Source organism: Lytechinus variegatus, chromosome 16 (assembly GCF_018143015.1).
Source record: "Lytechinus variegatus isolate NC3 chromosome 16, Lvar_3.0, whole genome shotgun sequence".
Lineage (NCBI taxonomy): Eukaryota > Metazoa > Echinodermata > Echinoidea > Temnopleuroida > Toxopneustidae > Lytechinus > Lytechinus variegatus.
The window spans coordinates 4,544,854-4,558,829 of NC_054755.1; the positions used below are offsets into that span (position 1 = coordinate 4,544,854).

Consider the following 13,976-nt stretch of genomic DNA (forward strand, 5'->3'; position numbering starts at 1 on the left):
ATTCCTTTTATAGTTTGGTAGAATATAATACAAAATCAGGATTATGCTTAAAATTTCATTACATTAAAATATAGTACAGAGCAGTTATAACTGTCTAAACAAATGCTTGGGTGTAGTCTAACACATGCTTTTCTGTGTGCAGTGAATGTGACCTTTGAAATGATTCAGGCAATTGATACCATCTTTAAAGTAAAAAAAAAAGTTTACAAGTAAATAAGTAATGGCAGTGTCCTGAGCCATATCGAATGCTTTCAGTTTTCAAATGAAATGTACGTGTAACACTTCATATTATAAACATAAAATAATAGATCAATAAACTGACTCTAAAGTTCCAAACGAAAATGAATTAAAACCCCCCAAATAAGGAATAACATGTTGGATATTTTTGACAAATGAAATGTACAACTCTCAAACTATTGATACAAAATATAAACTAAATCAATCTAGAGTCCATTGAAAGTTGATGGTAACAAATGAAAAACAACAACAAAAAAGAGTAACACCCGAAAAATGAGTTTCAACTGCCAACCATCAATGTGACTTTCCTTATGATATAAGATAAACATAAAATGATAAGCTTGATGTGATCAATGTACAATCATAAATTTTATCCAATATATCATATATTCATTTCAGGTATTCACAACATTGACTTTTTAGGGCATACATAGGGCATAGGCTACATATTCACATAATGCAGTAATATATTGGAATACATGTAATTCACTTTTGGCAGGATTTGACAAAGTAAAAAAAGGCTTTTTAAGAAAGTGAATTTTGGATTCTTTGTCTCAATTTATTAGAAATTCATAATGAAAGTTGGCTATCAATTTGGCGGCACAGGAAGGGTAGGGACTGGGCACAACTCCTCCATTTCTCCAATGCAGAAAATGAAGCAAGATATCCTTTATCTGTTAAGTTTTGAGAATGATTTGATATTCATACTGAAAAATATCGCAAGTAATCTTGGTCGCCAAGTAGTACCCCATAGAAGTAACATAGAAGCAAAGTTTTCTTATCTTTCAAAGATGGAAATTTCTCTTTAATACCTGTAAAATGTATCAATAAGAACTCTCAAAGATCGACAGCAATCTTGGGCCTTGATTTGTAGTACACATAGAAGATAATTGCACAGGCAATGAGAGCGAAGGTAGGAAGCACAACATACAATATATTTCTCTTATTGTCCATGTTCTCTTGTTTTCTCACCCTTTTCTCCTTCCTCGTTTCTTTCTTCACTTTGCCCTTTAGTTGCCTCATGATGGTTATCCAAAATTATTTCCCCCTGTAAGAAGAGGAATTAAGAAGTAAATGAAACCACAGTTAATGTCGGGTAAATTGCCACTTGGTCAACTACTTTGTCTAATCCAGAAACTGATCCACAGTGTGCTGCACTCAACCCAGGTGAGGTAAATGGGTACAGGTAGGAAGTAATTCCATGAAAAGCTGTGTGCGCTATGAACGCCTAGCTTAGCCGGGTAATATAGGAGCGCCTTGAGCACCTAACAAGGTGGATATGTGCGCAATATAAATACCCTATATTATTATTATTTGTCTACTGCCCATATGGTCTCTCAGATGGTCTAATCCAGTTCTGTCTACCAGAAAAATGTCTGCAAGAAAATATTCAATTGCAAATTTCAGATGCAAATTTACAAGTGATGCATGTAGCTCAATTTTTAACTACAGCAAATAGATTTATATTTGTTATGCAAGAAACAGACCATCAATAAATTGCAAATGTGTAATCAAGTGAATACTCATTCAGAATTATATTTGACAATTGTATCATTTTCACTGCTCTCTATCTCTCTCCTTTGCATTCAAACAAACATGGGTACATGTACAGTATGTATAGGTGTGAAATCTTCAGATTTATTTTGTTCAATTCAGCTAGAGGGGAGGCTATTCATTGATGTTGTTGTTTAAGTTAACAGAGTTCATTAAAAAAATAATATTTATGCTTTTTCCTTTCAACAACCAGTCAGCCTATCCCAAAACAACACAAAAACTTCTTTCTCTTTACAAAATAAATGAAAATGACATATAAAAACAGTTTTGCTTGAAAAAAGTTAATAAAAATTTGGATGAATCATATTATCTTAACTAAGTTGCTTTTAGAAACTGAGTAAAACTAAACATTTAATAAAATCTTACCTGGGATAGAAGTTGTACAAAAGAGTTTCTAGGCGGTTGTGTCGATGGGCAATTATTGGACTACTCTTGCGATCCAATCTCCTCCCCTCACTTTACAGACAAGAGCTTTAAAGTTAACTGAAGGTCTATAAAGAATGAAATATAATTGGAAGATAGGGGAATTGATTGTTTCTGGACACTTGCAGGTTAAGTCCAACAAAAGTCCATTTGAATAAATAGAGAAAATTTCAGCAAAGTCAAAATTTAAAAAAGAAATGCCTGCACCTGCTGGGTTCTATATTTTTTTTTAATTCTCATGTTGAAAAAAAAAGTGGGTGATAAGTCAAGAGCAGATGATGATGACATGGCATGCACTCGCTAACAAAGATTACTTCTTTTGTATTTATATGAATTAATTAACCTTAGACTTTGCATTAAATTTTCAATGTTAGCTTACTTAACCTTACAAACTTGTGACCTAACATCATATCTAACACAGTTACTTCTTAGATCTAAACATACTACATTAATCCTAAAATTCAACAGGCTTAGTAAAAATATATTTTCAGTTGATCAGTTCACGTTGTTGCAAATTTATCTGATATTTTCGAACAATTTTAAATAATAAAAACTGACAATGAAATCTAATAAACACAAGACCTCATTCTCTATTGCGGCTAAATCTAAAATTAAAGTCAAATTGTGCCTCAGGGGTCTGTATAGTATGCCTCATCTCATCATCGATCCTCTGCATACACCGATATGCGATACGTATACATGTACGGTTGCACACCAGCACCTGCTTAGTCGCCCCAGCCCGACCGACACGGGCCGAATGAGCATCAAGTTCCGTTCGGTACCTTCCTTCCGTAGACCAGTATAATTAATGATGGAATCAAAACATACATATTGACATTCACTCGTAGATAAATCAGCAAGAGACTGTAAATAATTGCATTTATTACTTACCTTTTGTTGAAATAATCGAAGTAAGTATTTTGGAAGATAATAAATTGCCTAGCAAGCGGATAAGACACGTCTTAATCTGTGCTTGCAGTTATCGTATTTCTTTTTATCGTAGGAGCTCTTATAGCGGAGTCCATCGGTGACCCCTTTTGAGAGGGATAATCAAAATTTCAAATGTAAATATGCCGTTTTTACCCAGGTGTGCCCCTTTTTTAAGTGAGGACCTTTTATGTGCTTTTCAATTTTTCTGTGGACGAAATGACCTTCAATTTTAGGTTAAAACCTTTTTTTTTGCTTGCTGTCAAATTTTCGTCCCCAATTACTCATCCTTTGCATGATTTACAAAACATGAATAGATTCTCAGTATAGGTCTAATTCTCGAAATTATTTTGATATTACATAAAGTGCTTAGAATTTCCATTCTTTAGGTAAAAATTTCAGTTCGCGCTTCACATATTTTTAAATAATTATGTAACGTCTTCATAACTGCATGCAGTCTTAAAAAACTACCTTTTCCTTAAGTTCATTTCTGCTTGCGCTTCGCGTTCGTAGTATTTTTTTTAGTTGCATACACATTTTTTTTCAGGATAACAAACATTGCCCATGCAGAATGTTTAAATTATAGGGGGGAAAATACATAAGATTTCCAAAAAGAAATTAGCTCGCGCTTTGCGCTCGCATTATATAAATAAGGATTGTGATATATTATTATGTTGATTTCTAATAATAAAGCTGGGAAGTGACTATTGGACAACCCCTTCAAATAAACCAAAAATCATTATCGAGTGGACGATCGGGGAAATATGGCTGAAAATATTCCGGGGCTATTGGCAAAGGCTGGATCCACCCCTGCCTCAAGAGAAGTTATTATTTAAACATTTAGAATAAAATTTACCAAGCTTCTGAAAATTAATCAAAAGCTATTCTTATAACAAAATATGAAGCTATTGAATTTCAAAATTTATCAATATTTTGTGCAAACATATTCACATAGCCTAAGTATGAAGTAGGTGGGCGGATGTCACGTCCCAATATTCCTTCTTCTTTGAAATCATAATTATTTCATATTTTAACAAATATGTTAAAGGTAACAATAATAGCATTGATCATACTTACCCAATAAATCAAACAATAATTTTTCCAGATCGTGAAAAACAAAGGGACAAAATTTGAATGGATATAAGTTACAAAAGAATAAATGGGGATATATGATACCATCAACTTGCTCAATATACATCTTCATAACTTTGTTATTTCTTCGAGGTAACTTTATTTTTTTGTGTGTGACTGTGAACATGTACTATACTACCATCTTTCAGTCAAAGGTCTATATCGTGATTTTTTTTCGATGGCAATATTGTAATGAATTTGTAGAAATGAATTACAATTAATATCAATAAGCGAGCGAGCAACTTTTCAAAGACAGAATGATGACCAAATCGGCTTTTAAGGGGTGTGTTACATTGTAATTATTGGAGAAATGCAGCGAATGAGCGAAGTGAGCGAGCCTTACATTCAATTGTTCAAAATGATGTGCATATATTATACAGAGGATGATCAATAGATCAAACTGTGAAGAAAAGAAAAGGGAAATAAAGAGCAATTTTGCTCAATGAAAACTCATTTACACTCACTGCATGGTTATAAAGGTGGGATAGGAGTAAAAATAGGATCGGGATTACTGTTAGCTTCGTTGAGATTAGATCACAGGCCACAACATAAACTTCCAAAAACGTGAAAATAGCACAGGGATGTAAATAAAAAGGAAAATATTGCAGAAAGGAAATATTTTGAATAATAGATGTTTGCAGATGATGCAATCATGCATCATTCATTCAAGTATTTGAACAAAATTTATAATGGAAATATTAACTGTTAGATTGTTATATAGAGTTGATGTGATTTGAATTAAGTCTCCTATAAACGGATGAAATTGTAAAGTGTGTGGTCTTATATTGCTGTATAATGACATTGATTTGGTCAATTTCAACTAGTCGTACACTAATTAACCTATATCCTTCTTTTTTGTACGAATTATCTCCCGCTTCCACAAAGATGCTAGTTCATGACCCCCTCCAACATTCACGCCAGTGTATTCAAAAGACGTTTTGTTTGGTTTATGTGATCAAAGTTATTTATCTAAACATCATTGGTATATACAATTCATAAATGGGCGTGTTATAATACTCTGATGCAGGCGATATACCATTTGCAAAGGCTGCGTAAGACTATAGTGTCACAGAAAAGGATACACTCATAATATGCCTATTAATTAGCAGTAGGTCAAAAATTCATCATCCCGTCGAAAGCCTTGGTCCTCGACCAAGCCATTTTTAGAATGCACTGAAAATTAGGCTAATTCAATCATTCAACAACCTTTATAATGATTTCATACGACTAAAGGCAAATTTCATTTTGTGTGAGTGTGTGTGTGGGGGGGCGGGGGGCGGGGATACCGCATCCCCGCATCCCGGGTACCGCATACTGTATACACCGTATTTCCAGTGCATAATTATACCGGTATTCAACTCGATGAAACTATATAATAACGTTTAATAAGCTTGTAAATTTAGAGGAAATCTAATTATTTGATTTTTTCAGATATTCGAATCAAGATTAGATTGCCTTTTCCATGTTCATAACCCATAAAGTCGAATATTTTTTTTATTTTTTTTTTGTAAGTGAATATAATATATCCAGGGTGGATATTGCGTCATTTTCACGTCGTTTTGGGGTTATTCTTTTCTTTTTAATTTTGCCTCTTCGTTTGTTACACTACACAACTGGATTTTGCATTTGTCTGCAACTTGAATCATTTCCACACCGAAAAGGCATAATTAATTACTCGTTCTGTATCTGAAAAGGTGGTCCTCTCCGGATATTAAAGACATGTAAGTCTTAGTATTATGGAACCCGATTTTATAATTTAAATGACATCAGTTATGCTTAAATTAAAAACACAATTTTGCTAGACTCGACTTTTGTGTATGCAGTCCCACGCGTAGTCTTCTGTGTAGTTTGACTTTGTAGTTTGACTGACAAGTGTTTATTTTTGTAGGATGCAAACAAATGTGTGCCTATCAATGCAACGATACACTCTAGGCCTATGATGATTTCATATGATTAAAAAAAGTGATTAAATTTGAAGATTGTTGCGTGTACTATTGTACAGCTGGCAGCTGTCTGTAAATTAGAGGACTTTTTAAAACATTTTAAAAAATTTCTCGTACACAGACGGGGCCTGCGATCGTGTAATCCAGGAAGCTCCGTCCTGCTTCGCGGGCTGGAGCTTCCTGGGTTAGCGATCGTGCAGCCGCCATTAGGGGGTTAACAATGCAAAATCCCATGGCAGGGCTCATCAATTTTCATCTTTTTTTCATGCAATTGAATTACAAATATTTAAAAAGAACTTGACCAAAATAAAGATGATTATTCCATTTTGGCCTGAAATGCATGCACCAAAACAGAAAAAAAAGGAAGAAAAAAAACAGTCACTTCGGCTGTTGCACAACTCCCACTTCCCTGGTTCATTTAAACCAGGGAAAACATAAACATATGGCCATTGAGTGCCTGTACAGATCGAGTTAGAACTTCGGTCTCTGTAATTGGTGAGTGGAGCCAAAGGAGTTCAGCGGAACAACCAATATAACATAGACCAAAGCTTTTGGTCTAGCTGCGTATAGGCCTATTTGCTAACAAATATTATAGTCTACAATTGTAAATCATCATTTTTTACTTTCATAATCATGATTTTGAGGTGTTATTAAGACAGTGAAGGGTTACAATGCCCCACTTTTTATTTACTTGATTACCATGTATAATCACATAAAAACATAACTGAAATTAATGTGGAAGAAAATTACAAAGAAATGTATGTATGGATGGATTTATATTATGCATTTTAAATTACATAACATATGGGACAGCTGCTGGTATATGACGTCACAAATCAAAAAAATAAATTCTAATAACTTTCTTAATCTTTCCTGGCTTTCCTTCAAACCTCCGATATATATTTTTTCTGCTATTTTTACAGTAAACTTTTCGTCAGGGTGAACTTCCCCTTTAAGCACTCGTACTGACCATTAGAATGGTGCAAGATTATTTATGTGCATCAATCAGCATCACATTCATGGGTGGACAGCACCGTACTTCTTATTGTCATTTATTTGTTTAGACATCATTGCTTCAAGCCTCAAATGCCCCTTTAATGATGTGTTCAGATTAGGACCTTCACATTTCGCTTCCCTATATGTCTTTGTCTTTCTTCTCCTGCAGAATTACTTTCTTGACTGCATGTGATGGCTGGTAAGAGACTGGTATCCATACTCAACTTGGGTCACATACAATACAGAAGGGCTTGGGAGCTCCAGCAAAGATTGGTTAGATGGCAGCTTGACCTACTGAAGACTGGTGGAAATGAAGCTCACAAAGAAACTCAAGATTTGCTTCTTCTTTGTACACATAGCCCTGTCTATACAATAGGTAAATGGAGTGCATCTTTATTCATTAAAATTCACATTTATTCAACACTCCTCATAAAAACACATTACAAAATTTATGAGTATTACATAAGGTGAGATAAATATAAGAATTATAATCTATATTGACAAAAAAAGGTATAAACAAAATGAGAGCATAAGGGGTGAGCAGAAAGGAGGAGATTCCTTTTATTATCGCTACCCCAACAAAATCATAAAATTACAAGTTATAGACAAACCTAAAAACAAAGAGAATAGTATAGATAAGACAATATATAAATTATAAACATAACACCTAGATCATTACAATTTTAAATTAATGTTGCTGTTCAGGAGGAAATATTGTATTTGCATTCAAAAACTTAAAAGAGATTTGCTTGCCTTAAACATCTAGATGTTTTAGCCCATGTACAGTAGTCCATGTACAGGCATACAGTGTATGCCAACATATGTATGGCAAGTTGTTGTATCATTCAATCCCATTACTTGACATCAAGAGACTCAATTCTTTATCAAGAATTGATTTCTTGATTAAAAAAAAAATATGATTCCTGATTGATATCGAGAATTCAACTGTTGATCAAGAAATAAGTTTGAATTATAAAACAACATTTGCAGAGATTTGCTTCTTACAGTAGCAATGTAGGTAGGGAAGTATAAAGATTAAAATGTTCATGCCTTTGGAAAAGAAGGAGAATGAAATTAAAGACGAAGTTCACCCTGACCAAAAGTTAATTGTAAAAATAGCAGAAAAATAATCAAATGTATTGGTGAAGGTTTGAGGGAAATCTAACAAAGATTTTAATTTTTTTTTTTTAATTTGTCAGGGTGAACTTCCCTTTTAATATAATTTTGCATGATATACTTTCTAATGGTACTGACACTGAATCAACTGCGTCATCAGCATGTTACAGACATTTTGGTTCTCTTGAATCAGCCAAGAGCAAATATGGCCTAGAAATCTAGAAATGGTTGTTGATATTAAGTTTTATAAAATAAGGCCCTGGTCACACTTGATCAATTCATTCTGATTTCATGCAGGTATTAGAACCAAAGGCTACACGTCCGCAGACGAGCAGAGGCTCAAAGGTCTTGGTGCTGACTTCTTCCGAACCGAGAGGGGAGGACTGATCACATTCCACGGTCCTGGCCAACTTGTAGCTTATCCCATCCTGGACCTGACCCACTACCAGAAGAGTGTCCGATGGTATGTCAAGCAGCTCGAAGACACGGTCATAAAGACCTGTGGAAGGTTTGGTGTCATTGGAAAGTGTTCCCCTAACACTGGAGTATGGGTTGGTGATAGCAAGATTGCTGCCATAGGTAGGTATGATTCTAGCAGGTGCCTAAAGGGTGCATTGTATCACATGAAATTCATCCAAAGCTTCTCCCAGTTTTAATGAAGGACGATGGTTGGATGTGTCCATTTGAATTACTGGGTTGCGAATATTAGTCCGAAGTCTGTTGATTTTACTGAAAAAGGGGTTGGGAGTTGAGTTGCTATCTGGTGCACTCAATGCACCACTTTTGGCAAATGGTGGGGGGTTGGATGAATGGTTGTGGTTATATAATGTACCCTTGCAGCAGATGCCCATTACTAAGTCAGTCTTATTCTTTATGTCCATTGATCCATTTATCTCTTCTCATCAAATGCACATTCATTAATCACTTTTCCATTGATAATTTTTTTTCTTTTTCCCAGGTTTCTGTTTCTGTAAAAAAGGTTTAAAGAAATTACTTTTATTTGTGTAGTACTATGTTGAAAGAGGAATATTGTAATATTAGTGATATTTACCCCTCACTACTTCAGGTATTCACTGTACACGGTACATCACAAGCCATGGCCTTGCCCTGAACTGCAACACTGACCTACGATGGTTTGACCACATAGTGCCTTGTGGGATCGAAGGTAAAGGGGTCACTTCCTTGAGTAATGAGGTCAGACACAGAACTATAACAGTTGAAGATGCAGTAGAACCCTTCTTAGAGTCCTTTAGTGAACAGTTCGATTGTCGGCTCATCGACGGTGACAGGGGATTGCATAAAATGCTGGAGTGATATCAAGCCAAAGCCTTTGAGGTCACATATGATGCAGAGAAGCTGTTAACCCCTTGACGACTGCAACCAGATAGTCCCTGTACAAAGCCAATAGAAATTAAAAGATTCAGTATTCAACAGGTTTATTGATGTTCAAGTACATGGAGTAATATAAAGAATTTGGCGTCAGCGGTTTTAACTGTTAAGAGCCTTCTAGTGAAGAGTTAGTGTCGGATTGATGGTGATGGGGAATTGCATAAAATGCTGGAGTGATATCGACCCAAGGTCTATGAGGACACATGATGCAGAGAAGCCATTCATTTAGTGCTGTAGCAACTGACAGCAAACATGTGACTTGACTGCACTCTTGTTATTGGCTTCGTCCTTGAAATATTGTGTAATGTGGAGTGAAGCAACATGCCCAAAACTTGACTAACACTTCCTGACATATCAACTATTCATGAAAACGACATTGATATTCCTCAAATAATCTCCTTTTTTTGCCAGGATAGTGCTCTGGCTGTGTGTGCTTACGCATGGTCACTTTCTAGCATTGTTCACTTTACTGACTGTGTAAGCTGTAAACATAAAACATTCTTTTATGACATACATGTATGTTAACTAGTCCACTAGAGCAATTAAACAGTGTTGCCAGTGTTTAGTTCAGACTCATCATCTTTAGTGTACCAGATAGATGCTATACCAAGTGTAATCTTGCAATTAGTTACAGAAGTTTGAACATGTTATCATGATCTCTCAGCTGAACTATGGCTGTGGCAATCAGGTACAATCTTAAGTAAAAGACCTTGGTACCTTGACTTAATTTTTCTTCAGTTCCAAACCTGGAGCGTTGTGGCCCAGTGGATTAGTCTCCGGACTTTGAACCAGAGGGTCGTGGGTTCGAATCCCAGCCATGGCGTAATTTCCTTCGGCAAGAAATTTATCCACATTGTATTGCACTGGACCCAGGTGAGGTGAATGGGTACCCGGTAGGAAGAAATTCCTCGAGTGCTCGAGCGCCTGATCAAGGTAGCCGTGCTAAATTCGGGGTAATAATAATTGCAGGGCCCGCTGGGAGAACAGTTTTCAGAACTGAAGTGGCTATCCTGGGTAAATATGCAGTTATTATTATTACAATTGTCACGTATATCCTGATTAAGAGTATTTATCTGCTAATGATGTTGAGGATCATGGTGGTTGTTTGAGGGAGCTCTTCCAGACTTTTGTGCAATATGACGAATACTAATATTTTAAGTATACATGTACTTTTATTTAAAGTGCCTTATAAAAGAATGTTGTGAACACAAAGGGACAAAAGTACATATTTCTATGTACTTCTTCTTTTTATGGAGCAATCTTTTTATTAAAAAGATTATTTGTACTTTTTTATATGCAAATTAATTATGTATAACCTGTTGTACCCTGTGAAATTTCCAGTATATATTTCTATTGGTGTACAAGTAGATTAGTATATTGTAACTGGCTGTGCTTAGTGGCTCAGTTGTTGAACTTGAGTTCCTGTCTCATGAATTTGATGTTGTGGATTTGGGTGATTTGAGTAATACCAAAGACTTTAAAAATAGGACTTTCTTGTCAGGCGCTCTATGTAGAATGGAGAAGGGTAAGGAAACCTTTTTTAAAACAAAAGTTGCGACCTTGGGTAATAAGTAGAGCTGTTTTTATTGATTGTTATTATAATTATCGCATTTGCAATAGTAATGAAAACAGTAATGATAATATAATAATAAATATTATTGATACTTTTTTTCATTATTATTGTTGTGATATGAAATTCTGAATTGTCGGTATATTCTAATGTAATTGGATTGCTAGTATTATCATCAAAACAAAAAATGTACAAGTTGTTTTCTTCAAATGCCATGGCATTACGTGAATCTCCTGTTTGATTCTCGACCGCACTTCGGACTGCAAACTGCGGTCCTATACCCCATTTTTCATTTGAAAAATCTCAACATTTCCAACCCCGATAAACCCATCTTGGCCAGGTAATCCCCTTGTCTCAATTTCACCACCACGGGCCAGTAAACGAGCGTTGAGTCAAGGACGAAATGATAAACAACAGCTGCGCTATTACGTAAGACTTGTCTGCCTGTAGAAGAAAGAAAGAAAGAAAGGAAGGAAGGAAGAAAGAGAGAGAGAAAGAAAGAAAGAAAAGAAGAAAAAAGTTTCTATCAACGCGTGTATACATGGAACTCCATGCACTCACCAGAACTACACACATTGCAATCCATCGTGTGTGGCCCCCTGCTGTAACCGTTGATGCTGGGGTGTGTTATCTTCGGACCGAGGTCAAGAAATGGGTGTTTCTATACTTAAATTTCATGCTTGAGGGCAATAGGGTTTGTAGTACTTGGAGAAGAGAATTGATGATAAGGGAAACTGGGGTATACTGCTCTTCAAAGCAAGATTTTCGTCATGGTTTATTCATATATTTTGCATTTCATGATTTTCTCCTCACAAAGAAAGTTGCTTCTGCCCTTTAGATTAAAATATTAAAATCCTTTTTTTTAATAGTCATCAATGATAATACTAGAAATGACAATCGATCCTGATTAAATACAATTAGAAAATTTTGTATAGGAGATGATTATGAATGTGCTTGCCTCTCGATTTGTTATACTGATGTAGATAAATACACTATTTTTACATTATTATGGCACCTAATTTATTGTGAACTTCTTTTCACAATTACAGAAATTTGTGTTGTATTTTTTTTCTGTTGTTGTCATTATACTCTCAACATTGGTCAGTATTATAGACATGGGCTGTTTATATGAAAAATAACGAAGAGAATGATTTTAAAAGAAAATTAGAAGCTGTAAGTAATCATTGTTCCATGTTCAGATGGAGATGTGGGAGTCAGGTGATGACTGGTTAAAAAGATTAGATATATCAATAAAGATGGTGGTGGAGGCAATGGTGGTGATGATGATGACAGTGGTGGTGGTGATGATGATTATTGTGATGATGATGGTTATTGTGATAATGATGATGATTATGATGATAATGAAGACACTGGTGATGGTTGTGGACATGGTGATGATTATTAAGATTATGATCATTATGATGGTTAGGAGATAATTAAGATAATGATGTAGTGATGATTGTTATTGTGATGGCAATGATTAGGCCTATATTATGGTGGTAATTATATTTATGATGATATGTTGATGGTGGTAATAGTTGATAATGTGAATAGGTGATAATGGTGGTGATGTTGATTATAGTGATGATGATTTATGATGGTGATTGTGATGGTGGTGGTGCATGGTGATGTTGGTGGGGGAAGTAGTGTGATAAGGATGTTTATGATGATTGATGACTCGCTGTTCAATAAATTATATCCCAATAAAAGAATATAAAGCAAACAAATCTGAAAATGATCATAATCAACAACTATATGAACTTTTTTTCCTGCTTTATGCAAATAATATATTCTACCATGCATTCGATTTCCCTTGAATTGTATTGTTTTAAATTTAAAAAATTCCACATTTTGTAATATCATTTTTTCATGGCTTATCAGCAGTAGCGAGATTCACTAAATGGCGTCTAAAAAACACGTTTTTTTTTCGAATTGTGTCCTCAATTGAATTCACATCACATTCTATCCCAGAGACGATCATTTATAACAGCGCGAGCGCCTAGGATTGGGGGCTCACTGATAATCCGCCACGCCACAAGCACGTCCGAATTCAACGATGCCACACAAGAAACACATTTCTCCCTTCTTTCTTTTCATATTTAAATGTAGGAGATAGCGCGAACGCAGATCTCCGCTACCATAAATTATACGCCCGAGTTCCCCACGTTTGGGGGAATCGCAAGGTTCAGCAAGCCGGAGTGCAATGGCAAGCCTCGCCCTGGGGGTGCATCCTTCTTGATCAATGCGACCCCTGCGCCAGGTAAGTATGCTTGAGTAGGAGTTCACGCATTATATATAAATTACATACGAGCATTGTGGTAACAGTTAGTAAAATACCAAAGTTATCATAAGAAATCCACCTTTAATTTTATAGTTATAAATTTAAAGCTCAAGTATGGTTCAAAACGCCATTTAAATACAATGGTGTATCTACTGAATACTGTTTCATGCATTTTTCTAAAGATTAAATCATAAAAATAAGCACTTTAATTGCGAAAGCATCGTACGAAATACCAAGTTTGCATACCGAAACCTCCTCATGAATATTTAACAGAACGTCATCACTCGCACATGCGCAATGCGTACAAAGAATTTAATGGTGCTCGTAAATCAAAAATATGAAAGGAAATATTTTTGTACTTTTATGTGTATGGAGAGTTTCAAGATTCAATATTCTATTATATTGGTCA

The 13,976-nt window shown here is 35.2% G+C and overlaps 1 protein-coding gene, 1 long non-coding RNA gene and 1 other non-coding gene across 3 annotated transcripts; 1 reads left to right on the forward strand and 2 right to left on the reverse strand.

The window, feature by feature from the left end:
- On the reverse strand, window positions 1-3,226 carry LOC121430143. The gene is made up of 3 exons (XR_005972003.1): window positions 3,106-3,226; window positions 2,158-2,282; window positions 1-1,285 (listed from the first exon to the last, which is right to left on the reverse strand). It is a non-coding gene; the product is annotated as an uncharacterized LOC121430143 (long non-coding RNA).
- A 2,643-nt stretch (window positions 3,227-5,869) lies between these two features.
- Window positions 5,870-10,532, forward strand: LOC121429696 (putative lipoyltransferase 2, mitochondrial). Its single transcript, XM_041626860.1, has 4 exons — window positions 5,870-5,993; window positions 7,381-7,587; window positions 8,625-8,906; window positions 9,394-10,532. The coding sequence occupies exons 2-4, from the start codon at window positions 7,404-7,406 to the stop codon at window positions 9,639-9,641; spliced, it is 714 nt and encodes a 237-aa protein (XP_041482794.1). The 5' UTR covers window positions 5,870-5,993; window positions 7,381-7,403; the 3' UTR covers window positions 9,642-10,532.
- Window positions 10,533-13,392: 2,860 nt separating this feature from the next.
- Window positions 13,393-13,554, reverse strand: LOC121430417. The gene has a single exon (XR_005972031.1). It is a non-coding gene; the product is annotated as a U1 spliceosomal RNA (small nuclear RNA).
- Between the last annotated feature and the right edge of the window lie 422 nt (window positions 13,555-13,976).